Source organism: Dipodomys merriami, unplaced genomic scaffold, assembly GCF_024711535.1.
Source record: "Dipodomys merriami isolate MVZ:Mamm:240054 unplaced genomic scaffold, mDipMer1.0.p SCAF_497, whole genome shotgun sequence".
In the NCBI taxonomy this organism is placed as follows: Eukaryota; Metazoa; Chordata; class Mammalia; order Rodentia; family Heteromyidae; genus Dipodomys; species Dipodomys merriami.
The window spans coordinates 404,204-427,758 of record NW_027206065.1 but is presented as its reverse complement, the minus strand read 5'-3'; the positions used below and the strand labels follow the sequence as shown (position 1 = coordinate 427,758).

The following is a 23,555-nucleotide window of genomic DNA, read 5'->3' as shown; positions in this document are numbered from 1 at the left end:
GCCTAGGAAAACCCACTGTCTAGCATTGGAATTTGCTCCTACGAGAACTTCGGGAACATCCTCAGCCTGAGAGTCTAGCTGCTTTTGTAGAGCTGGCTGATGCCTGGATGTTAGGCGTACACTGTTCACTCATTTCTTCTTCAGAATAGCTCAGCAAAGAGGTTTCCTTTTTCCCCCTCATAGAGGCACACAGAGGAAATAGCTTTCCTGACTAATGTCTCTCAGCAAATAAGCATCATGTATAGGATCAAAGCCCATTTCATTTTACCCCAGGACACTCGGATGGGGTAGCATGTTAGGCAATTGCTGTACCATGGACCTATACCTCCAGCCCTTGCTTTATTTAGATATAAACCTACTAGGGGTGGGAAGGTGGCTCAGTGGTGGAGCGCTTGCCTTGCATGCATGAGGCCCTGGGTTCGATCCTCAGAACCACATAAGTAGGAAAAAAAAAAAAAAGCCAGAAGTGGCGCTGTGGCTCAAATGGTAGAGTGCTAGCCTTGAGCTGAATTGCTGAGGGACAGTGTCCAGGCCCAGAGTTCAAGCCCCACAACCAACAAAAAAAAATAAAAATTAAAAAAAAAAATGTTGGGCCGGCACCAGTGGCTCACGCCTGTAATCCTAGCTACTCAGGAGGCTGAGATCTGAGGATCACGGTTCAAAGCCATCCAGGCAGGAAAGTCTATGAGACTCTTTATCTCCAATGAACCACCAGAAAACCAGAAGTGGCACTGTGGCTCAAGTGGTAGAGCACTAGCCTTGAGCTGAAGAGCTGAGGGACAGTGCCCAGGCCCAGAGTTCAGGCCCCATGACCAACAACAACAACAAAAAATGTTGGTGGCTATCAACCTATCCATTCCCCCAAAGGCTTTGCCATTTTGTACAAGGGGACTCACTCTCCACATTCTTGACAGTTTGGGATAATATCAAACTTGGAAGTTGTGTTAGGCTGTTAGAGGGAAATGGTGTCTTGTTTTTATCAGTCTGTTTAAAATTAGGATTGAGGTGGTTCAGCTTTTCATGGGCTTCTTTTCCTGTTGATTGTTGATTCATATCCTTTGCATATGTTCAGCAGTTGCTCATTTGAAATATCCCTTTGCATGTGTGTCATTTGTATTGTAAATTCTTCTTCAGTTGGAGGGTAGAGAACATTTCTGGGGTTTGAACTCTCACACCCCAGCCTTGTTTTTTTGTTTGTTTGTCGGTCGTGGGGCTTGGGCTTGGGAGCTCTTCAGCTCAAGGCTGGGGCTCTACTACTTGAGCCACAGCGGCTCTCGGTTTTCTGAGTGGTTAATTGGAGATAAGAATCTCATAGACTTTCTTTTTTTTTTTTTTTGGGGGGGGGTCCAGTCATGGGGCCTGAACTCTGGGCCTGGGTGCTGTCCCTCAGCTCTTCAGCTCAAGGCTAGCGCTTACCGCTTGAGCCACAGTGCCACTTCCAGCTTTTTTTGTTTTTTTTTTTGTCGGTCGTGGGGCTTGAACTCTGGGCCTGGGCGCTGTCCTTCAGCTCTTCAGCTCAAGGCGAGCGCTCTACCACTTGAGCTACAGCGCCACTTCCGGTTTTCTGGTGGTTTATTGGAGATAGGAGTCTCACGGTCTCTCCTGCCCGGGCTGGCTTTGAACCGTGATCCTCAGATCTCAGGCTCCTGAGTAGCTAGGATTACAGGCGAGAGCCACCAGCGCCCGGCCACTTCCAGCTTTTTTATTTTTCGCTTATGTGGTGCTGAGGAATCGAACCCAGGGACTCAGGCATGCAAGACAAGCGCTCTACCACTGAGCTACCTTCCCAGCCCCTCTCATAGACTTTCTTGCCTGGGCTGGCTTTGAATGGTGATCCTCAGGTCTCAGTGTCCACAGTAGCTAGGATTACGGGTTTTGTTTTTGTGTTTTTTTGAAACAGTTTTTTCCTTTGTTGCCCAGACTGATCTTGGGCTTCAGTGATCCTCCCCTCTCAGTCTCCTGTGTGACTGGAACTACAAACATATACCACTATGTCCAGCTTCCAGTTGCTCTTTTGATTTTGTTTAATGAATTCTTTTGTGTGTATGCATCATACAGTAATTGATAGTGATGATTAATTACCTTTTCCTTCATGTTTTTGGGGGGATCTGTATTATGCCCTTTTCACTTTTAACAGTTTTTTGTTGGTTTCTTTTAAGGTTTTTTGTTTTGTTTTGAGTTTTTTTCTTGACACAGAAGCTGGCTTGTCTTGAACTCTGCAATTCCTGCCTTGGTCTCTTGAGTGCTAGGATTACAGATGTGTGCACCATCACACCTGGCAATAATAGTTTTAGAAAATATTATTTAATTCACAGCAAGATTCCCCCCCATTGGGACTCCCTCATTCAGTCATTTGATGTTCCTTTTTCTGGCTTCCCACCTCTGATTATTCACTCTTCTAGTGACTGCTATAATTAACTAAAGGCCTTCTCTTTCTTGCAGAAGCAGATGAGGGCTGAGGAAGCAAAAATTGTTCAAGAAAAAGCTGCAAAGATCAAGGAGTGGGTGACCCTGAAGTTAGCAGAAGTGAGTTGAAGCCTTATTCTGGGGGGTGCTGGCCTGGGGTATTGCTTGGGTTGCCCCTATCCCCAGAGTTTCCTGTCTTCTTCCATACCAGGGACTTGCTGGGCTTCACTTTGTTAGTGTTTGTTCTTCACTGATTCCCCTGGCTTTACTGTCTCATTCCTTTTGACTTGGTCAGTTTCCTTGAGTTCCAGACTAACTTTGTGCTGGATTTGAGTAAAATATACATGGAATCTACCATTGCAACTGTAGTTATTTTTCCTGCCTGGGCTGGCTTTGAACAACAATCCTCAAATTTAGCCTCCTGAGTAGCTAGGATCACAGGCATGAGCCACTAGCAGCAGCCAGCCTGCAAATTAATATATATATTGCCAGTTTGGAGCTTGAACTCAGGGCCTGGGCACTGTACGTGAGCCTCTTCTGTGTTCAAGGCTAGCACTCTACCACTTGAGCCATAGCGCCACTTGTGGCTTTTTCTGTTTATGTCATACTAAGGAATGGAACCCAGGGCTTCATGCATGCAAGGCAAGCACTCTACCACTAAGCCACATTCCCAGCCTCCAAACTATATTTTTAAGTGTACAGTTCTGTCATTGCTGCTAAATGCACACATAGTGTTATATAACTATCACACTACTATTTTCATAGCTTCTCATCATCCCAGAAGAAACTGTCTGTCCAATGCTGACTCAGTCCATCCCTCATGCCAGTTCCAGGTAGCCTCTGTTCCCCCTTTCCTCTCTGTCTATGTACTTTTGTACTTCCTCACTGCTAAGCCAGCCTCTTTCTAAACTAAAGGTAAGAGAGTCGTAGTTTGGGAAAGGTTAAACACGCAGCTCTTACTCTGGCCTTCTGAGTTCACTCCTGCAGGAGGGTATTGGCTCATTTTGCCACCCCTTCTTCTTTAAATATATATCTCAGGTCACTTGCTAAACTATATGTTCTTAGGGATAGAACTAACAATTTACCTCCATTTTCCCACAGCCATATTGGGCCCTTGCTAAAAGGTGCTCAGTAAAACTGTGCTAGGGTAGCTAGCCACCAGGACTCATGCCTGTTATCCTAGTTCCTCAGGAGGCTGAGACTTGAGGATCACGGTTCAAAGCCAGCCTGGGCAGCAAAGTTGCTGAGACTCTCATCTGTAGTTATCTGTTATCTTTATCAGATATCTATTAGAAAGCCAGAAGTGGAGCTGTGGGTCAAGTGATAGAGCATTACCCTGGAGCACAAGAGCTCAGCGATAGTGCTCAGGCCCTGAGTGTACACACACACACACACACACACACACACACACACACACACACACACACACACACACACACACACACACACACACACACACACACACACACACACACACACACACACACACACACACACACACACACACACACACACACACACACGGAGTTTAGAAACCCATACACCTGCTATAAAGATGGGTCTCAAAGTCATTATGTGAAGAGAAAGAAGCCAGACTTAGAGAAGCACACTTTGTGTAATTCTACTTACCTAAAGTTCAAAAGTGGGCATAATTAAATTAATATGTAACAATGTACAACAGAGATAAGACCCAGGAAACAAGGAAGTGAGTGGCAAACTGAAAGGCCTCATTACCTTTCGTGGGGAGGAAGGGACCTGTGATTATGAAGGGTGAGTCAGCCAGTTACCTGGGGCACTGGCAGGCTGTTATCTAGCCTGGGTGGTGGTCATGGGAGTAGTCATTTCAGAGTCATTTGTTAAGCCATTTGTTGATGTGGGATGCAGTTTTCTGTATACATGTTATGTTTCACAATTTTCCAAAAAAAAAGATTGAAAGTAAGGATGTATCCAAATCATAGGGCATTCACACACACACACACACACACACACCTTTTTTTTTTTTTAATAACTAAGCTGGGCGCCAATGGCTGTAGCTACTCAGGAGGCTAAGATCTGAGGATCACAGTTCAAAGCTAGCCCGGGCAGAAAAGGCTGTGAAACTCTTATCTCCAATAAACCACCAAAAAGCCGGAAGTGGTGCTATGGCTCGAGTGGTTGAACTCTCTCCTTGAGCTGAAGAGCTGAGGGACAGTGCTCAGGTCTAGAGTTCAAGACCCTTGATGGACGACTAAAAAAACAAAAACAAAAAACAAAAAAAACACTAGAAAAATAAGTTCAGGACTGCCAAATAAGATTCTATGCCAGCCAGTGCCAGCTAGAACAAGAAGAAGACAAGGTCAGGACTTCTCAGGAAGGTTAGCACTGGATTGATGAGATGAGGGTACCAAGTATTATTTGTTAAACATTTTTGGCTTTTAGGCTTGTTTTGAGTTAGGTATCTGAACATCCAGGTACAGGTTACTTTAAGCTGACTATTTGTTGATGTTTCTTTGTTTTGTTTTGTATTCTTATGCCAATCCTGAGTCTTGAAATCACAGCCCAGGCATGTCCCTGAGCTTTTTTGCTCAAAGCTAGCACTCTACCACTTGAGCCACAGCTCCACTTCCAGCTATTGCTGTTGCTGCTGCTTCTTTCTTCTTCTTTCTTCTGGTTAATTGGAGATAAGAGTCTTGTGGGCATGGATTTTCCTGCTCAGGCTGTCTTTGAACCATGATCCGCAGATCCCAGTCTCCTAAGTAGCTAGGATTACAGGTGTGAGCTACTGGTGTTGCTGGTGTCCATCTGTCTTTCCTACCCCCCTTCCCCGCCCCTCTTTTTGTTGTTGTTGGTGGTGGTTGTGGGGCCTGAACTCTGGGCCTGGGCATTATCCCTCAGCTCTTCAGCTCAAGGCTAGCACAGTACCACTTCCGGTTTTTCTGCTTATATGGTGCTAAGGAATCAACCCAGGGCCTCATGCAAGTGAGGCAAACACTCTACCACTGAGCCACCTTCCCAGCTCAGAGCTATTGGTTTTTGATGTTGGAGATCAGACTCCGGCAGGCTAGTCAAGCATTCTGCCACTGAGCTCCATCCTCAGCCCCTTAAATCTTCAATTTTCCTTTTGTCCAGCTGGAGATGGAGAATCAGCACCTCAAGAGCTGTAATCAGCACCTTCTAGAACAGGTGGGAGCACTTCAGCATGATCTAGAAGGTAAGCAGGCCACATATAGGTGTACACAACAGGAAAGGGGCTCAATGGAGTCTCATCTCAGTATGCCTGTGTTTTCCTCAATCACAGCTCTTCGGATGGCACCTACGGGGAAGCTGCTAGGGGCCTCTGAAGGAACTGCAGAGCAGGATTCTGTCCCTTCAGGGCCAGGAGACCAGCCTGTGGGGCAGGACATGGCTCCCCAAGCCCAGGATTTAAAGGCAACTGTGTCTGCACCTTCTTTGGGAGCCATGCAGAACAAGGACCCTTTGCCTGAAACCAGCAGCCCTGAGGATTCTAGCTCCAGTGTGGCCCAACCTGGGGAAGTAGTAGAAAGCAAGACCCTTCAACTCCATCTGGGAAGAGAGGCACCTCCCAGCCAGCTGTGCATGAAGCCTAGCACTCCCAGACATGGCTCAGCCTTCTGGAGGGAGGTTCTGGTCACTGCTCAAGGAGGGACACTTCCTGGCACCAAGAACTCGGCCAGGGAAGGAGGCCCTGGCAGTAGCCTGACACTGCCAAAGGTTCGGGCTCCTAGCACCCCTCGAGACAGTATCCAGGTGGCTAAAAGGCACCATAGCCAGCCCCAGGTGGGCCCTGGACATTTTGATCAGGTGGTGAGCATCGAGATCGGGGCCCTGTCAGCTCTCCACCCCTCTAGGCTTTCCAAGCTGGAGGCCCAAGCTCGGCTCCAGGAAGAACCAGAGAAGATGGAGATGGAGGAGCTGACTTCAGCAGGGAAGGAGAAAGAAAGAGAGAGCCTGAAGACCACTGGAGCTGAGCTACAAGAAGGGGGGCTGAGGAACAAACCACCCACACCCCCCCTGCATAGGTTTCCATCCTGGGTAAGAGGTGACCAGGGGCCGGGCTGGAAGCAGAGCCAAAGATGGGCACACGGTCCCTTGATAGTATCCATGAGCTGAGCCTAGGTGGGCCTGGCAGCCTGGCTTTGGGTCTTAGAGGCCTGTACCATAGAGCCTGCCCAGCCCACCTGTTGGTGAGGAGCAGAGCCAGAATCTGAAGGTGTAAATGGTGGCTGATTGAAACGTCTAAGTGCTTACTGCCCACCAACCTGAGTGCCTTGTGACATTTTCTTGTATGTGTAGGGGTTAAGAACACAGGTTCCAGGATCATGTCACTGGGGTTTAATTGTTAACTCTGTGACCCTGAGCAAGTAACTAAGCCTCTGTGCCTCAGTTTCCAAGTCTGTAAAATGAGGGTCCTAGTGACAGTTGGATTGTTAGGATGATTAAATAGGTTAGTGGCAAGTGGCAGATGCTACATAAGTGTTGGATATATATATTTTATATATATAATATATATATTTACGTATAACATGATAAAGTGCTGTGAGGTCTGGGGGGACTGCTTCATAGTGAATGACATGGGAGGGAGGAGATGGGGTGCAGATGGAAGCGCATGGACAGTATGTGAGCACAGTGCATGCGGCAAGGTGGGTCCAGTCAGTCTCCGCACTGTTCTCTCTACTTATGTGCCTGATATTTTCTGTGATTAAAAACAAAAAAGCTTGGGCTGGGAAGGTGGCTCAGTGGTAGAGCACTTGCCTTGCATGCCTGAGGCCCTGGGTTTGATTCCTCAGCACTACATAAGCAAAAAGAAAAAAGCCGGAAGTGGCGCTGTGGCTCAAGTGGTAGAGCGCTCGCCTTGAGCTGAAGAGCTGAGCGACAGCGCCCAGGCCCAGAGTTCAGGCCCCACGACCAGACCCCCCCAAAAAAAAAAAAGCTAGAATAAAAATGAGCTGGATGTCAACATCCCACAGCAATGAGGATGATGGGAGGATTCAAAGGGCTTTACACAGAGCCCAACACGTCTCAAAGACCCTCAGCTGTGTGGAGAATTAAATGCTGGCTGTACAGTTTAGCCTCTGGCCCAAGGTTCTGTAGTAGTTAGTGGCTTCTAGTTCAGGTCCTGCTGCTTTGAAGCCCAGCTCTAGTGTCCTTGCTGTGCAGTCTCATGGGGTTATGGCCACTGCAGATGGCCTGGCATCTCTCTCTCTCTCTCTCTCTCTCTCTCTACTTCCCTTTTCCTCTCTCCCTCCCTTCCCCACTCCTCCCCGTCCTGGGCTTTGAACTCAGGGCTCAAGGCTCAAGGCTCATGCTCTACTACTTGAGCCACAGCTTTACTTCTGGCTTTTTGATGACTAATTGGAGATAAGAGTCTCAGGGACTTTTTCCAAGCTGGCTTTGAACCTTGATCTTCAGATCTCAGCCTCCTGAGTACCTTGGATCATAGGCGTGAGCCACCGGCACCCTGCTCAGATGGCATTCTCTTACTCAAGTCAGATTGAATGCTGCCATGCGCCGATGCAGCACTGCTTCTGACAGCAGAGGGACTGGGGCATCCCATGATGGGATTACCTCCCCACAGCACGGCTTGGGAGACTCCTGACTTCAGTAGCATCTTCCAGGGGCTCCCTTTGAAGTGTTGGTTCAGGGAGGCTCCAAGCCCAGGCTCATGAGCTACACCCGTGGGGGGAACTTCTGGGTCTCTATGAGACCATCTGTAAGGCTAGAGACCTCAGAGTGTAGAGCTGGGCTGGAAGGAAGATTATACAGGAAACAGCGGTGCCCCTGACACCAGCCATCCTTCAGGCAATGGCTCCTTGTTGTGTTCTTCACATGCTCTGGAGCTGCAAGGCCAAGGTGGGGTGAGGGTGCATTCGGACAAGAGTTGTAGCAGAAAGGGGCTCAGCATCTGTTAGCCAAAAAGTGATGTTTTTATCTGCCACTTTGCCCAGTAAAGCCATCCACTGTGGTAACAGTGCGGCTCTGGCATTTTGTTTGTGTATCTTTTTTTTTTTTTTTGGATCGGTCATGGGGCTTGAACTCTGGGCTTGGGCACTGTCCCTGCGCTCTTCAGCTCAAGGCGAGTGCTCTAGTGTTTGAGCCACAGAGCCACTTCCGGGTTTCTAGTGGTTTATTGGAGATAAGAGTCTCACGGACTTTCCTGCCCAGGCTGGCTTTGAACCGAGATCCCCAGATCTCAGCCTCCTGAGTAGATAGGATTACAGGAGTGAGCCACTGGTGCCCTGCTATTGTTTGTGTTTCTTAAGTTGTGTGTGGGCAAGAGAGTTGAGAAGCAACACAGATAAAATGCTTCAGCCAGGCATGCTATTAGGGGGTACCTGTAGTCCCAGCCCCTCAGGAGGCTGAGGGGGGAGGATCACTTGGCCTAGTAATGCTACAGGCAACATAATGAGACATTGTCTCAAAGGATAGGCCATGTGACACATAAGCTGTGCTCTGAAGATGGGGGTATGACTTCTTTCCACTGTCAGTTGGGTCCTAAGTACCCCAACAATCAGCCAGTGTGGTTTAAGGGGAATTTGTTTTCAACTCTGTAACCCCCTCCTGAGGGAAATAAAGACACTGCTGCTCATCTAAAGGCCCCTGGGGAAGATTCACTCCTGTCTAACAGGAGCCTTGAGAAGGCAGTGGGCCAGAAAGGCCGGCCTGTAGCCATTAGGGGGGAAAAAACAAAACCTGAGAAATCCATAGAAGGATATTTTTCAACCTGGGAAATGAGGGAGGCAGATACTCTGATTGGTACATCCTTTCTCTTTATCCTTGAAACCACCTTGCGTGATAGACATTCATACCCTTTTGTCAAACAGTGCTATCTTTTGTTTAACCTCAGTCCTTCAGGCTTGGGTTTCATTCATTTCCTTGGTGGAGTTAGGAGCTTGGCCTTTGTTTAATTCCCTGACCGCGATGGGCAGAAATAATCTATTTTATGTGTACACTCCATGGATGGATCTGTCCTGCAGCAGCAGCAGCAGCAGCCTCTACCCCCTGTCCCTGTCCCTGCCCTCTTGTCTTGCCCTCTATCTGGTTATCTCTGCCTCTTATTATTTATTTCCCCGGCTGTCTCAGTGCTATGAGCATCCCCTTGCTACAATCTCACCCCACTGCCTTCCAGCCCTGTGTCCCAGCCTGGCTGACCCCCAGTTGCCTTCCTGGGCCAGCCTGGCTGACCTAGTCAGCCCTGTGACTCAGCAGTCACCTGTGACTCAGCAGTGGGCCTTTGTTTTCCCTGTTGGGCCAGTAGAGCAAACTGATCTGGAACAGTCTAGTGAAGCCTTTGGGTTGTTGGAGCAATGCTCCCTAGCCTTCGGAGGCCTTTTTCAGACCCGGGGATATGCTTGGGTCTGGCATTCTCTGCAGAAGCGTCTTTCACCTCTGGAGTTCTGGATTCCTCTCAGGCTTTGCAGGTTAGCCCCAAACTTTAACACTGATGTGACATGGTTACTGTAAAAAGACAACGTAGCCAGGCCTTGGTGGCTCAGGCCTGTAATCCTAGCTACTCAGGAGGCTAAGATCTTAGGATCGCGGTTCAAAGGCAGCCTGGGCAGGAAAGTCCATAAGACTCTTATCTCCAATTAACTACCAGAAAACAGGAATTGGCACTGTGGCTCAAGTGGTAGAGTACTAACTTTGAGCTCAAGAGCTGAGGGACAGCACCCAAACCAGAGTTCAAGCTCCATGACCGACCAAAAAATAAAATTAAATTAAAAAATAAATAAAAATACAATGTAAACTGGGCACTGGTAGCTCACCCCTGTAATACTAGGTACTCAGGAGGCTGAGATCTAAGGATCACAGTTTGAAGCCAGCCTGGGCTGGGAAGTCCATGAGACTCTTATCTCCCATAAACTACTCCAAAAAAGCCAGAAGTGGAGATGTAGCTTAGTGGTAGAGTGCTAGCCTTGAGCAAAAAGAAGCTCAGGGACAGCAACTAGACCCTGAGTTCAAACCCCATGACTGGCACAAAGAAAAAAAAAAAAAAGACAATGTATCCTGGTTTCCAAATAGCTTATAAAAGAAAACACACACACCGTGCTATTCAGGAGGCTGAGATCTGAGGATCTAGGTTCAAAGCCAGCCTGGGCAGGTAAGTACATGAGACTGTTTAATCTCCAATAAACGACTCAGAAAACCAGAAGTGGCGCTGTGGCTCAAATGGTAGAGCCCTCACCTTGAACTGAAGAGCTAAGGGACAGCGCCCAGGCCCAGCGTTGAAGCCCCACAACCGCCACCACACCTCTCCCCCCCCCCCCCCCCGACTCAAAAAAAAAGAACACACACCTCACCAGTGGCTCTGACTTCATTCTCACCACTCCCAACTTCAGGATTAAGACCTGGGTCTAAAATGAGAAAGATTGGGGGGTGGGGGGTGGAGAACAGATTACTGTCTTATCAACTTCCTTTGTCCCAAGGGAAAGAATGAAGGCTACAGAGGGACTAGTATCTGCTGGGCGTGGATTAAGCTCCAGGTGTTAATGTTTACTTTAGTTAATTCATTTGATTCCACAGCAGCCTGCTGAAAGGTCAGTTTTATTGTAGCACTGAGAAAAATCAGACTTAGAAAGGAAGGATCTTGCCTGAAGTCTCCTAGCCAGTAACTGGTCCATCTTGGGTGTGGGAACAGCCCTGGGTCCTGACTTCCTGGCACCTTTCATTCCAGGAGAGCCGGATCTACGCAGTGGCCACATCAGGCATGCAGCTGTCAGATGTGTCTCCTCGAAGTAATGCCACCTGCTGTGGTGAGTCCAAGGGCCCAACCACCCGTGGTGGGCCTGGCACTGGTTCCCTTCCCCAGCACGAACAGTTCAGGCAAAATTATACAGCCAGGGCTGCCTTCAAGCTGCCTTCGTTTTCTAGGAATGTTAAGGAAGTAGTGCACAGCCAGCTCATCTTTCTCGCTTAGGGGAAGTGATCGGGATTATAGCCAGTCACAGAGCGGAGAGGGACCTTGCCAAGCACGGTCATGTGTGCGTCCCTTCTGTAGGGCCAGGGCTGTGCGTGAGAGCAGCCCCAAGTGCTCCGATTCACACGAACCTTGCTCAGTGGCCAAAAGCCTTCTGCTCACTTTGGCAACACATATACTAAAACTGAAACAACACAGAGATGCATGATAGATATACAAATTCATGAAGCATTGCCTATTAAAAAAAAAAAGCCAGGTGCCATGGTTCATGCCTGTAATCCTAGCTACTCAGGATGCTGAGATCTGAAGATTGTGGTTTGAAGCCAATCTGGGCAGAAAAGTCCTTGTGAGATTCTTATTTCCAATAAACCACTGAAAAAAAGAAAAACCAGAAGTGGAGTTGTGGCTCAAAGCAAAAGAGCTCAGGGACAGCTCCCAGGCCCTGAGGTCAAGCCCCATGACCAATAAAGAAAAAGTCACCAAGCCAGGTACCAGTGCTCCACGCCTGTAATCCTAGTTACTCAGGAGACTGAGATCTGAGGATCACAGTTCAAAGCCAGCACAGGCAGGAAAGTCCATGAGACTCTCATCTCCAATAAACCACTCAGAAAACTGGAAGTGGTGCTGTGGCTCAAGCGGTAGGGTGCTCACCTTGAGCTGAAGAGCTGAGGGACAGTGCCCAGGCCCAGCATTCAAGCCCCACAACTGACGAGAATAAAAAGTCAGCAGCCAGCCACAGTATCCCTACGGTGGCAGAAGCCTTTGGGCACCTCAGCAAGAGGGGCACAGTGTAAGAAAGTAGTTAAAGGGCAAGGTTCTGTTGCAGTGGGTCCTTTACTGCATGGGTTTCATGGTCACACACAGTCAAGGGGACCCAGAAAGGGAGGAAGGAGGAAGCCTTTTTTCATCTGCCTCCTGACACCCTCTCCTGAGGGGGGTAAGCCACCCTCTCCTTCCCCCGCAGCTTCCAGTCCTCCTGCCCTGGCTTCTCCTGGATCCTTCTCTGGCCTTGTCTACAAGAATGTCACTGTGCCTGTCTACACAGCACTGAAGGGGGTAAGAAACTGCCATGCCAAGAGGGAATGTCCCCATCAGAAAAGGCCCCTGACCCAGCACACGGTGACCAGGGTGGAGGTAGGATGGTAAGGCATCTGGCACAGCGATCCTGATCCAGGAGCTCAGTCTACCACATGACATTCTGTTGATCATTTCTAGCTTTTATTGCAAATATCCTGCACATATAAAAAGCTACTCAAGAGGCTCAGATCTGAGGATTGCAGTTCAAAGTCAACCCAGGCAGAAAAGTCTAACCACTAACAAGCCAGAAGTGGAGCTGTGGCTCAAGTGGTGGAGCACTAGCCTTGAGCAAAAGAGCTCGGGGACAGCACTCAGTCCCTGAGTTCAAGCCCCAGGACCAGCAAAGGAAAAAAAAGGAAAAAAAGGAAAAAAAAAATTTGAGTCAGAATGAATATGGGTGAAACCAAATTAAACCTGTACCTATTCTACCTCAACTCCCCATCCTTTCTTTTATCTTGATATCCCCAGGTTCTATGGTGGAGCTCCTTTCTTCAGAATTGTTTACTTATGTTTAAACACATACAACCTCTTTCCCCCTCCCACCCCCACCACACACATATAACTGGCATTGCTATTTTGTGGGGAGAGGTCGGGGTTTGAATTCCTTAAGCCCTCTTGCTATCCAGGCAGGTACTCTACCACTTGAACTACACTGTGGCCCATTGTATTTTTTTTTCAATTAAAATAGAATTGCAACATAATGTTTTCTTTTTTGGGGTGGGGGGTGGGGTCCGGTCGAGGGGCCTGAACTTGGGCCTGGACACTATCCCTCAGCTCTTCAGCTCAAGGCTAGCGCTCTACCACTTGAGCCACAGCACCACTTCTGGCTTTTTTCTTTTTGCTTATGTGGTGCTGAGGAATCGAACCCAGGGCCTCAAGCATGCAAGGCAAGTACTCTACCACTGAGCCACCTTAACAGCCCCCAACATAATGTTTTCATACTTTTTTCTTTCTGTTAGTTTCTGTCATTACAGTGCTAAAGATCAAACCTAGGGCCTAAACTACACATCTAATCTTCTTCCTGGTTTTTACAACATAATAGTAAAGCTTGAAAGAGCTTTTCTTTTCTTTTCTTTTTTTTTGGGGGGGGATCTGGTTGTGGGGCCTGAACTCTGGGCCTGGACCCTGTCCCTCAGCTCTTCAGCTCAAGACTAGCGCTCTACCACTTGAGCCATAGTGCCACTTCCGGCTTTTTTCTTTTTGCTTATATGGTGTTGAGGAATCGAACCCAGGGCCTCAGGCATGCAAGGCAAGCACTCTACCACTGAGCCACCTTCCCAGCTCCAGAAAGAACTTTTCATAGAAGAAAAACTCAGAAATGAAATTTCCTTTTACATTGCTTTTTCCTAATTCTTAACTCCAAGAGCAATTGCCATAATGGTTGTTACTTATTCCATAAGACCCTCCGATGCATCTACAGATGCATTTACAAAATATGCATTTGTGCTAGTTTCTCTTTATTCTCATTCTTCCACTCCTCTCTCTCTTCCTTTGTCCCTCCTTTCCTCTCTCCCTCCCCTTCCTCCTTCCCTCTGTTTCCTTCTTACTCTCACACGCATGTAGATCCATACACATGCATACAAAGGGAGCATGTATGCATCATTCTGTATGTTGTCAGGTTTTCTGTGCTTCCTCTTCCTCCTCCTCCTCCTCTTCTTCCTCCTCCTCCTCCTCTTCTTCCTCCTCCTCCTCCTCCTCTTCCTCCTCACTTGACTGTATAGAATCCCAGTGTAACTTACCTACCTTAAACATTCCTTTGCTGATTTATAATAGTTTATGTCCCTTTCTTAGAAATAAATGTTGCATTGAGCGTCATTGTGCATGTACTTGTTCTAGAGGTGGAATTCTGGGTGAGTTATGTAGCTACTGCCAAATTACTTTTTAAAAGCACTTGGTAGACTGGGAATGTAGTTTCAGTAGACCCTGTCTGTTTTTTTCTCCAGCAATATACAAAATGCGTACATACATACAGTCACACTGCAGTATCCTTGGTCCCTTTCCCTCTCACAGTACTCTCGCCAACATTTGTATAATCAGTCTTTTTATATGTCTACAAGTTGCAAGTTTTTTGAGGTTTTTTTGTTTGTTTTTTTGTCAGTTGTGGGGCTTGAACTTGGGGCCTGGATGGTGTCCCTAAACTCTTACTCAAGGCTAGCGCTCTACCACTTTGAGCCACAGCTCCACACTTCCAGCTTTCTGGTAGTTAATTGGAAATAAGAGTCTCATGGACTTTTCCTGTCGGGCTGGATTCTAACCATGCTCCTCAGATCTCAGCCTGCTGAGTAGCCAGGATTACAGCTCAGAGCCACCAGCACCTGGCTGTCCTCACACATGTGAAAAGCTCCTGTCTCACACTTGGTCCCCATTAGGGCTGACTGGTCCTCTAGAATGGAGGGAGTTAAGGGTCACAGCTGGCCAGGGTTCAGTCTGGATGGGAGAGCTCATTGAGCACCACAGAAGATTGTGGCAGAGAGGGGTGCCCAAGGTACTGTGTATGGACGGTTGCGTAAGGACGTACACTGTTTAAGACAGTCTGTGTGGGCCACACCCTGGCAATTTGGAGTCAGGGATAAATGGTTGGGTGGCAGAGGGTTTGTTTTGCAGCCTGAGCTGCAGTAGGGAGGGGTCTTGTCATGCAGAGAGCCACGCAGATCAGCAGTGTACCCTGTGTGGATGAGTCCTCTGGGTCTGACGATGACTGCAGCTCTCAGGCGAGTTTCCGGATGTCTGTCCCCTGCTCTGAGTGCAAGAAGACCAGTGGACTCGGCAGCCCTCGGGCCATCAAAAGAGGTACAGGGCAGGGGAGCAGAATTGTGGACGTTTGTAGATGGGGCCCCTGTATGATCCCCAGCAGTGCCAGATTTAGGGATCCTGGGTGGATGATGAAGGCCCTACATTACTCTCTGGCTGTGGCGGTCGAGAAGTGAAAAAGGGCCTGGGCCTTGATTCCTTCTCCTGTGGCCAGGGGTCTCCATGTCGTCACTGAGCTCCGAGGGTGACTATGCCATTCCCCCTGATGCCTGCTCCCTGGACAGTGACTACTCAGAGCCCGAGCACAAACTCCAGCGCACCTCTTCGTATTCCACCGATGGGCTGGGCCTAGGCACGGTGAGCAAGGAACACGGTTCCATGCCTGGGCAGGATGCAGTGGGTACAGGGGAAGCAGAGCTGCGGCAGAGGCTACCTGGGCCTCAGCGCTAGTCCAGACAGCAGCTGAGGGAGGGGATGATGTGGCCAGAGGGGCTAGAGAATGGCTGGGGTATCCCAGCTGTCAGAGAGAGGAAAGAGGAAGCCCATGAGGGGTTTGCCTCCGCTGCCTTGTGTATCTCCACACTGACCTTTGGCTGCTGCTTACAGTGAACACATACAGTTGAGCTTTATGGTGCCAAGCGCTGTCTTTGGTGCACTTCTGTACTTCTGGGTCTTCTTGGGATTATTGCCCTGTGTACTTTTTCTTTTCTTTTCTTTTTCTTTTGTCGGTTGTAGGGTTTGAACTCTGGGCTTGGGTGCTGTGCCTGAGCTTTTCAGCTCAAGGCTAGTGCTCTACTACTTAAGCCACAGCACCACTTCCGGTTTTCTGGTGCTTAATTAGAGATAAGAGTCTCAAGAACTTTCCTGCCCAGGCTGGCATTTGAACCACGATCCTCAGATCTCAGCTTCCTGAGTAGCTAAGGTTACAGACGGGAGTCACTAGCACCCACCTGAAGGTGGTCTTTGAAGAAGCTGACCTTTCTGTCAAAGACCAACCCAAATTCTGCGTCTTTCCTGATGCTCTCACTAGCCAATCTGTCCCCTTGTAGCTCTTGATCTGCCACCCACTCATGGTGGGTGAGGTGCTATTTTCCCCAGCCATTTTGTGATGTTTAAGAGTCCCAAGTGATTTCCCCTTTCTATTTCCTCTTCTATTCCCTTCATCCTTCAGGAGTCACTGGAGAAGTCAGGCTACCTGCTGAAAATGGGGAGCCGGGTAAAGACGTGGAAGAGGCGCTGGTTTGTCCTGAGACAGGGACAGATTCTGTACTACAAGTCCCCGGTGAGACACACCCTTCCCATTCTGTCTTCATGAAGGCCCAGCACTGCATGCCAGGGGCTAGGCTGGGGGAGAGAGGGTAGTATGACAAGTGGGAGAGGCAGCCTCACTGGATTGGAGGCGCTGAGCCACGCAGGATTTGACTGCGGCCTCACATTTCATGGACTCACAGTGAAATAAGGCAGTGGCAGTCAGGGCAGCTCTAGGCATTTTTTCTTCCTTCAGAAGTCATTTTCTTCTTCTGCTTGCTCATATTAAAAAAGATTGTTCCCAGGAAGTCCTCATCTTATCTGTATTGTTCTAACAGACAATTCATGGCCTCCTCCCCTCTCTGAAATTAAGGAGTCTTACCTGTTGAATCTGATTTGACAGAGCTGAAGAATTGCCTTGTTCTATCTGTCTGTCTGTCTGTCTGTCTGTCTGTCTGTCTGTCTGTCTGTCTATCTATCTTACCTGTTGGTAAGATAGAGCTGAAGAACTGTCACGTTCTATCTATCTATCTGTCTGTCTATCTATCTATCTTACCTGTTGGATCTGCTTTGACAGAGCTGAAGAACTGTCATAATCTATCTATCTATCTATCTATCTATCTATCTATCTATCTATCTATCTATCTATATCTATCTATCTATCTATCTATCTATCTATTTATCTCTATCTCTCAATCTTACCTGTTGGATCTGCTTTGACAGAGCTGGAGAACTGTCACTATCTATCTATCTATCTATCTTCTATCCATCCTATCCATGTATCTAGCCATCCATATATCTAGCCATCTACATATCTACCATCTATCTAGCCATCCATCTATTTTCTATATGCATCCATCTATCTAGCCAGCCAGCCATCTAGTCATCCATCCATGTATCCTATTTATGTATCCATCTAGCTAGCTAGCTATCCATCCGTCCATCCATTTAGTGCCATACTAGAGTGAACTCAGCCTGGGCATTGGCACTTAGTTTTTTTTGCTCAAGGCTAATGTTCTACTATTTGAGCCACAGATCCACTTCCAGGCTTCTTGGAGGCTAATTGGAGATAAGGATCTCATCAACTTTTCTGCCCAAGCTGGCCTTGAACTGTGATCCTCCGATCTCAACCTCCTGAGTAGCTAAAATTACAGGCATGAGCCCTGTCATGGTTTGAAGAGGACAGAAAGATCTCTGGTGCAACTCTGGTTGTTGTCTCCAACTTCATGTTAAGGATTCCAGATCTGTATTCCTCCATGAGAAAAATGTCATCACCAATTAGTGGTGTCTACAGTAACACTAGAAAGTAATAACAGTGATAAACTACTTTCAGGAGGGTGAGACTTTGAGAAGCCGCCACATCCAAGGCTTTCCTCCACGTTTCTTTCTTTATAGAATGATGTCATCAAGAAACCTCAAGGTCAAGTGGATCTGAATTCCCATTGCCAGATCATTCGAGGGGAGGGTGCTCAGACTTTCCAGGTGAGTCTGCTCTTAGCTGTTAAATAAATAAGGTGCTGGTGTTTGGATATGACTATGGCTGGGACAAAGACAGGCCAAAAATGAATGTGCAGGAAAGGATGTGATCCTAGCTGTGTGTGTGTATCTGTGTCTGTGTCTGTGTCTGTGTGTGCATGCACACATGGAAGAGAGGAGACTGAATGTGAAGGGAAGAAAGAAGGAAGAAGTGATGGGAGGGGAAGAGTGGGGTAGGAGGAAGGAAGGCCTAATGACTGTAGGGATTTGTGGCACCTCTGAGCCTGATTGCTGCCTCTGGCCCCAATCCCTGACTCTGGACAGCTCATCTCTGAAAAGAAAATCTTCTACTTGACGGCGGATTCACCCAGCATGTTGGAAGAGTGGATCCGGGTTCTCCAGAGCCTGTTGAAGGTTCAGGCCACTGGGCCTGCGGCCCTGCCACATCGGGGCACTAAGCCCACTGTGAAGGGCTGGCTGACCAAGGTACGGGGTAGAAGTGGGGAACTGGGGCGGGGAGCCAACATGGGAATGCAGAGGGCTAGTGGACTCCCTCCTGATCCACAGCCCCTTTCTCCAGGAACTTTCTCACACATGTCTGACCATGCAAGGTGGTGATGGAGATTCTATAAGCACAGATCAGAACCCCAGTTCTCAAGGCAGAAGAGAAGCAAACGTTTTTTTACCCACTTTATAGTCATTAGGAATCACTTCCACATCAAACCCATCACCTCTCAGGATTAGCAGTAGAAAGAAGGGACCCAGGTGATGTGAATCTAGCTGCCATTCATATAAAAGCAGTATTCCCCACCATTCAAATACATGTAGTATCCCACAGACATTTTAGTTAGGGCTCTTCTGCTTGCAGAGTACAAAAAAGGGAAGTTAACAAGGAAATACATGTATGAGACCACACACCATCAGGACCACAGTCAACTTGTGCTGTGCAGGCTCAGTGCTCACTGCCTCTGCTTCCTCCTTCATTCTGTTCACGACCTTCTTCTCTGCCTGTGTGTGTTCTCCATGCCCTCTTGATGGTTAGTTGCTGAAGGATGTCACCTAGCCACAGCGCTGATGAACCTGGCAGCCTCCCAGAAACTGGCTCTGCCAGCTAGAAAGTTCTTCACATGTTCATATTCCCCAAGAGGCATGCAATTGTCCTCCTCTAGGAATATGAACAGATCACCACAGAGCCCAAAGGTTTTAGGGTACCATATTGCAGATACTGTAGCAGTCTGCGACAGGGGTTTTTCCATTGGGTAACGAGTTTGAATGGCATCTCTACTAAGGACCTGAGTTTTAACTATCTCCCAGGGCTTCTCTTTGCCAGCCTCAGATTTATTTCGGGAAACTCCTGGTTCTAGTTCATTTCTTATCTTCCAGGTAAAGCATGGCCACTCTAAACTGGTCTGGTGTGCTCTGGTGGGGAAAACCTTCTACTATTACCGGAGCCACGAAGACAAGGTACTTCCTCAGTTTCCTCACTGCACCCTTCTGCTTCCCCCAAACCTTGTCACTGTGGCTCTGTGTCCTGATGACAGTCCCCAGCTCCACCTTCTCTTCCACTAGACCCCACAAGGTCAGTGAGCATGGCCTATGTGGTTTGTGGGTGCTTCTCAAGAGGGCTTCACTCTGCTCCTGGTCTGGCCACAATGCTACAGCCTCCACCTCCTCATCCAGTGTTCTGGCTACATCCATGACCCCCAGCCCTATAGAGCCTCCCCTAACCCCTTAGCTGTCCCATTCATGGAAGGCTCATGTCCACAGCGACCCCTGGGCCAGCTGCCGGTGCGGGATGCTCGCATAGAGGAAGTAGATCGATCTTGCGACTCAGACGAGGACTATGAGGCTGGAGGAACAGGGCGGTTGCTCTCTTCCCACTGCACCCTGGTGATCCACCCCCCAGAGCACAGCCCCACCTACCTCCTCATAGGCACCAAGCATGAAAAGGTAAGGGAAGAACTGGGTCTCCTTGGCCAGGCCTGGACCAATGTTCTGGAATTCCCTTCTGTCTTTCCTCTGAGCTTCCCTAACAAATATATTCCCCTCTTGGACACTAGCTAATGTTCACTGAATGAAGTATTTCCTTCTGTTGAATTCAGTCCTGAGTGACTAGTATCCCTGCACTGGGGCCATGAAATAAAGCCAAAAACTTGGAAAATTGGGTTCATATTGATCCCTAGTCTTACCCCTTAGATTCTGTGGCATTGACTTATGCCAATCAAACTAGCTGAACCATGGGCTAGGAATGTGGCTTAGTGGTAGAATTCTTACCTAGCATGTATGAAGCCCTGAATTCAATTCCTCATAAACAAAAGGCTGGAAGTGGCATTGTAGCTCAAGTGGTAGAGTGCTAACCTTAAACAATAGAAGCTCACAGACAGTGCCCAGGCCCCGAGTACAAGCCCCAGGACTGGCAAAAAAAAAAAAAAAAAAAAAAAGGAAAGAAAAGAAAGAAAGAAAAAAAAAACCTGGCTGAAACTTACCCTTTTTGGTTTTGAGTTAGTGTCTTACTAGCTTGTAATTCACGATTTTTCTGCCTCAGCTTCTGGAATGCTCGGATTACAGGGTATGTACCACCACACCTACCTTAAGATTTAGACTTTAGCCTGGCTCATGCCTGTAATCCTAGCTACTCAGGAGTCTGAGATCTGAGGTCACGCTTCAAAGCTCTCCCGGGCAAGAAAGTCCATGAGACTCTTCAGTTAACCACCAGAAAACTGGAAGTGGCACTGTGGCTTAAGTGGTAGAGTGCTAGCCTTGAGCTGAAGAGCTCAGGGACAGTGTCCAGGCTGAGTTCGAGCCCCACAACTGACAAAAAAACAAAAGATTGTAGACTTTTTTTTTCAGTGCTGCGATAGAATCCAGGCCCACGAACATGCTAGGCAGGCACACTACCACTGAGCTACACCCCAGTGCCAAACCCTACTCTTGCCTACCTTTCCCCACGCCATGTGACGGCTTTCCCTTCTCTAGGAAACATGGCTGTACCACCTCACAGTGGCTGCAGGTGGCAGCAGTGCCAAGGTGGGCACTGTCTATGAGCAGCTCATTGGGAAACTGATGGATGATGAGGGAAACCCAGGTAAGGCCGTCGCTGCATGACTTTCAGGAGGAAACGCTACTATACCAGAAGCTGTGAAACACATCTAAGCTGCAAAGGGGGCTCCCATCCCACTCGAGGCCCCTCTATCCTGGCCACGACCTTGAGGGGATCGCTGTTATCTGGGGGAGTCTGTCTGGGAAACAAATTTTTCCCACAACCTGGGTAAATGTTTTACTCTGTTCAACTAGCAGCTTTTCTGGCTGGGCAGAGGACTAGGGGGAAAAGGTATGTGGTTAATCTATAGTTAAAGAGTTTGTTAATCAATAAAGGAGGCCAAAGTTTGCAAAGGCTAACCTAAGCCTGTGGTGTTTTTGTTTTTTTTTTTTTCAGTGTGTGTGGGGGGGTGTCATTTATTTTGCTGCTGATTCGCAGGGTTCTCAGGAACTAACTACGGTCACATACCACTCTCAACACTTTATCACTGCTCCAAGGCTTCCCTGTTTCTGGCAGGCTGATGTTTATGTTCCTCCAACCAGACCTGGCACCGTAAGGGAAGGCCTTATGCACACACCCATAACCTTGCTCACTTACCCGCTGTTGCAGCTCCATTGTAGAGCAGTGGCTGCCTTCTTGCGCAGTCACACCTGTGACTGCACAACCACATACCCCACAGTTTCCTCAGGAGTTAAACACTGCCCCTCCCACAAATCAAAGCTGGGATGTGGGGGGTGGGAAGTGAGCTCCTCCTTCCTAATAACTCCCACTGCTCTGTGTAGATTCCCCGCTCTGGAGGCACCCCATGCTGTGCTACAGCAGAGACGGGCTCTGTACCTCCCTCACAACCCTGCCCTCGGAGGCCCTGCAGACGGAAGCCCTCAAGCTCTTCAAGGTAAAGTGGGAGAGGGTCCCAGGCCCACCCACTGGTGGCGCACACACCATGTACCTAGGCTCTGTCTGGAGCAGTTTTAGCCTACCATGGTGATGCATGCGTGGAAGAGACCTAACTAGGGAGAAGCCCACAGGGCTGGCTCGGGGAGCAAGGGAGAGAAGAGCCACGGGGTCCCCACAACTTCCTTGTGGCAGAAATGTAAAATCCCTGCAGATAGGGAGAGGCTGTCACTTGCCCTGGAAAATGCCAGAGAAAACCCTTCCCTGAGTTGCCCTCCTCCTAAAATAATAGTAGGAAAGGCCAGGTTTATATTGCTTCTGCATCCCCAGAGACTCTGGCCTATTTTAGAATCTACTTTGTGCTTAAAAAATTTTTGTTTCTGGGCTGGGAAGGTGGCTCAGTGGTAGAGTGCTTGCCTTGCATGCATGAGGCCCTGGGTTCAATTCCTCAGCACCACATAAGCAAAAAGAAAAAAAGCCGGAAGTAGTGCTGTGGCTCAAGTGGTAGAGCGCTAGCCTTGAGCTGAAGAGCTGAGGGACAGCGCCCAGGCCCAGAGTTCAGCCCCATAACTGGATCAAAAAAAAATTTTTTTTTTGTTTCTTTTTTTTTTTTTTTTTTTTAAGATGAACTTTTGGGCTGGGAAGGTGGCTCAGTGGTAGAGTGCTTGCCTTGCATTGCATGAAGCCCTGGGTTCGATTCCTTAGCACCACATAAGCAGAAAAAGTCGGAAATGTCACTGTGGCTCAAGTGGTAGAGCAGTAGCCTTAAGCTGAAGAGCTGAGGGACAGCGCCCAGGCCCAGAGTTCAAGCCCCATAACCAACAACAACAAAAAAAAGAACTTTCTAGAGACACGTGCCTTAGAAACCCAGCACTCATGAAACTGAAGCAAGAGGATTGCAGTACCAGGTCAATCAGGGCTAAAAATAAGACCTTGTCTAAAAAGAAAAAAAAATGGTTGTTTATAGGAAGGTCTAAAAAGAAAAAAAAAAGGTTGTTTATAGGCAAGCTTATGTCTTGCTTATGTAACAGAACATTTAAAGAGGAGTAAAACCCAGTGCAGCTGGTTTATATCTGTAATCCTAGCTACTATGTAGGCTAAGATCTAGAGGATAGTAAGTTTAAGGTCAGTCCAAACAGAAAAGCTCACTAGATTCCATATCCAAATAATCAGCAAGAAGTAGAGCTGGAGGTATAGCTCACATGGTCACAGTACCAATCAAGCATGTGCAAGTTCCTGAGTTCAAATCCCTGTACCTAGGTTCAAAACTCCAGTATGGTGGGGAGGACAAAACAAAGAGTCTATCCCAAAGTAACCCCTTCTAGTCTTACAAGTAGCCACAGTGCTTCCTCTTAGAAAGGACTGCCCATCAGTGAACAGCTTTGAGGCTCCGCTTGGGGCCAAAGACCCCATTCCCATTCCACGTCAGGGTAATCGCCTAGGGCTGTGTGCCTGTGTCCACTGTGGTTTTCCTCCCAGTCCTGCCAGCTCTTCATCAACGTGCCTGTGGAAGCCGCCTCCGTGGACTACCACGTGTCACTGGCCCAGACAGCGCTACAGGTCTGCCTGGTTCACGCTGAGCTGCAGAGCGAGATCTACTGCCAGCTCATGAAGCAGATCAGCTGCCGCCCACCTCAGAAGTACTCTCTCATGCAGGTGGGCATTCCCTGGAGACAGGACAGCAGCACAAAACCGTTGGCCAGGGCTGCCCAGGAGGTAGGGAAGGTAGAAGAAGGTGCCTAAGCAGGT

At 48.3% G+C, this 23,555-nt stretch overlaps 1 protein-coding gene across 1 annotated transcript in view; it reads left to right on the top strand.

The window, feature by feature from the left end:
* LOC138809392 (pleckstrin homology domain-containing family H member 1-like) overlaps positions 1-23,555 on the top strand; it is a 51,568-nt gene that overhangs the window by 17,515 nt on the left and 10,498 nt on the right. The window contains exons 5-19 of the mRNA XM_069995909.1: positions 2,443-2,526; positions 5,515-5,596; positions 5,684-6,438; positions 11,078-11,156; positions 12,285-12,376; positions 15,037-15,187; positions 15,363-15,505; positions 16,320-16,430; positions 17,792-17,878; positions 18,197-18,358; positions 19,256-19,336; positions 19,640-19,822; positions 20,849-20,957; positions 21,695-21,807; positions 23,286-23,462. Coding sequence (XP_069852010.1) covers positions 2,443-2,526; positions 5,515-5,596; positions 5,684-6,438; positions 11,078-11,156; positions 12,285-12,376; positions 15,037-15,187; positions 15,363-15,505; positions 16,320-16,430; positions 17,792-17,878; positions 18,197-18,358; positions 19,256-19,336; positions 19,640-19,822; positions 20,849-20,957; positions 21,695-21,807; positions 23,286-23,462 — 2,409 coding nt within the window. The remainder of the gene's footprint in view (positions 1-2,442; positions 2,527-5,514; positions 5,597-5,683; positions 6,439-11,077; positions 11,157-12,284; positions 12,377-15,036; positions 15,188-15,362; positions 15,506-16,319; positions 16,431-17,791; positions 17,879-18,196; positions 18,359-19,255; positions 19,337-19,639; positions 19,823-20,848; positions 20,958-21,694; positions 21,808-23,285; positions 23,463-23,555) is intronic.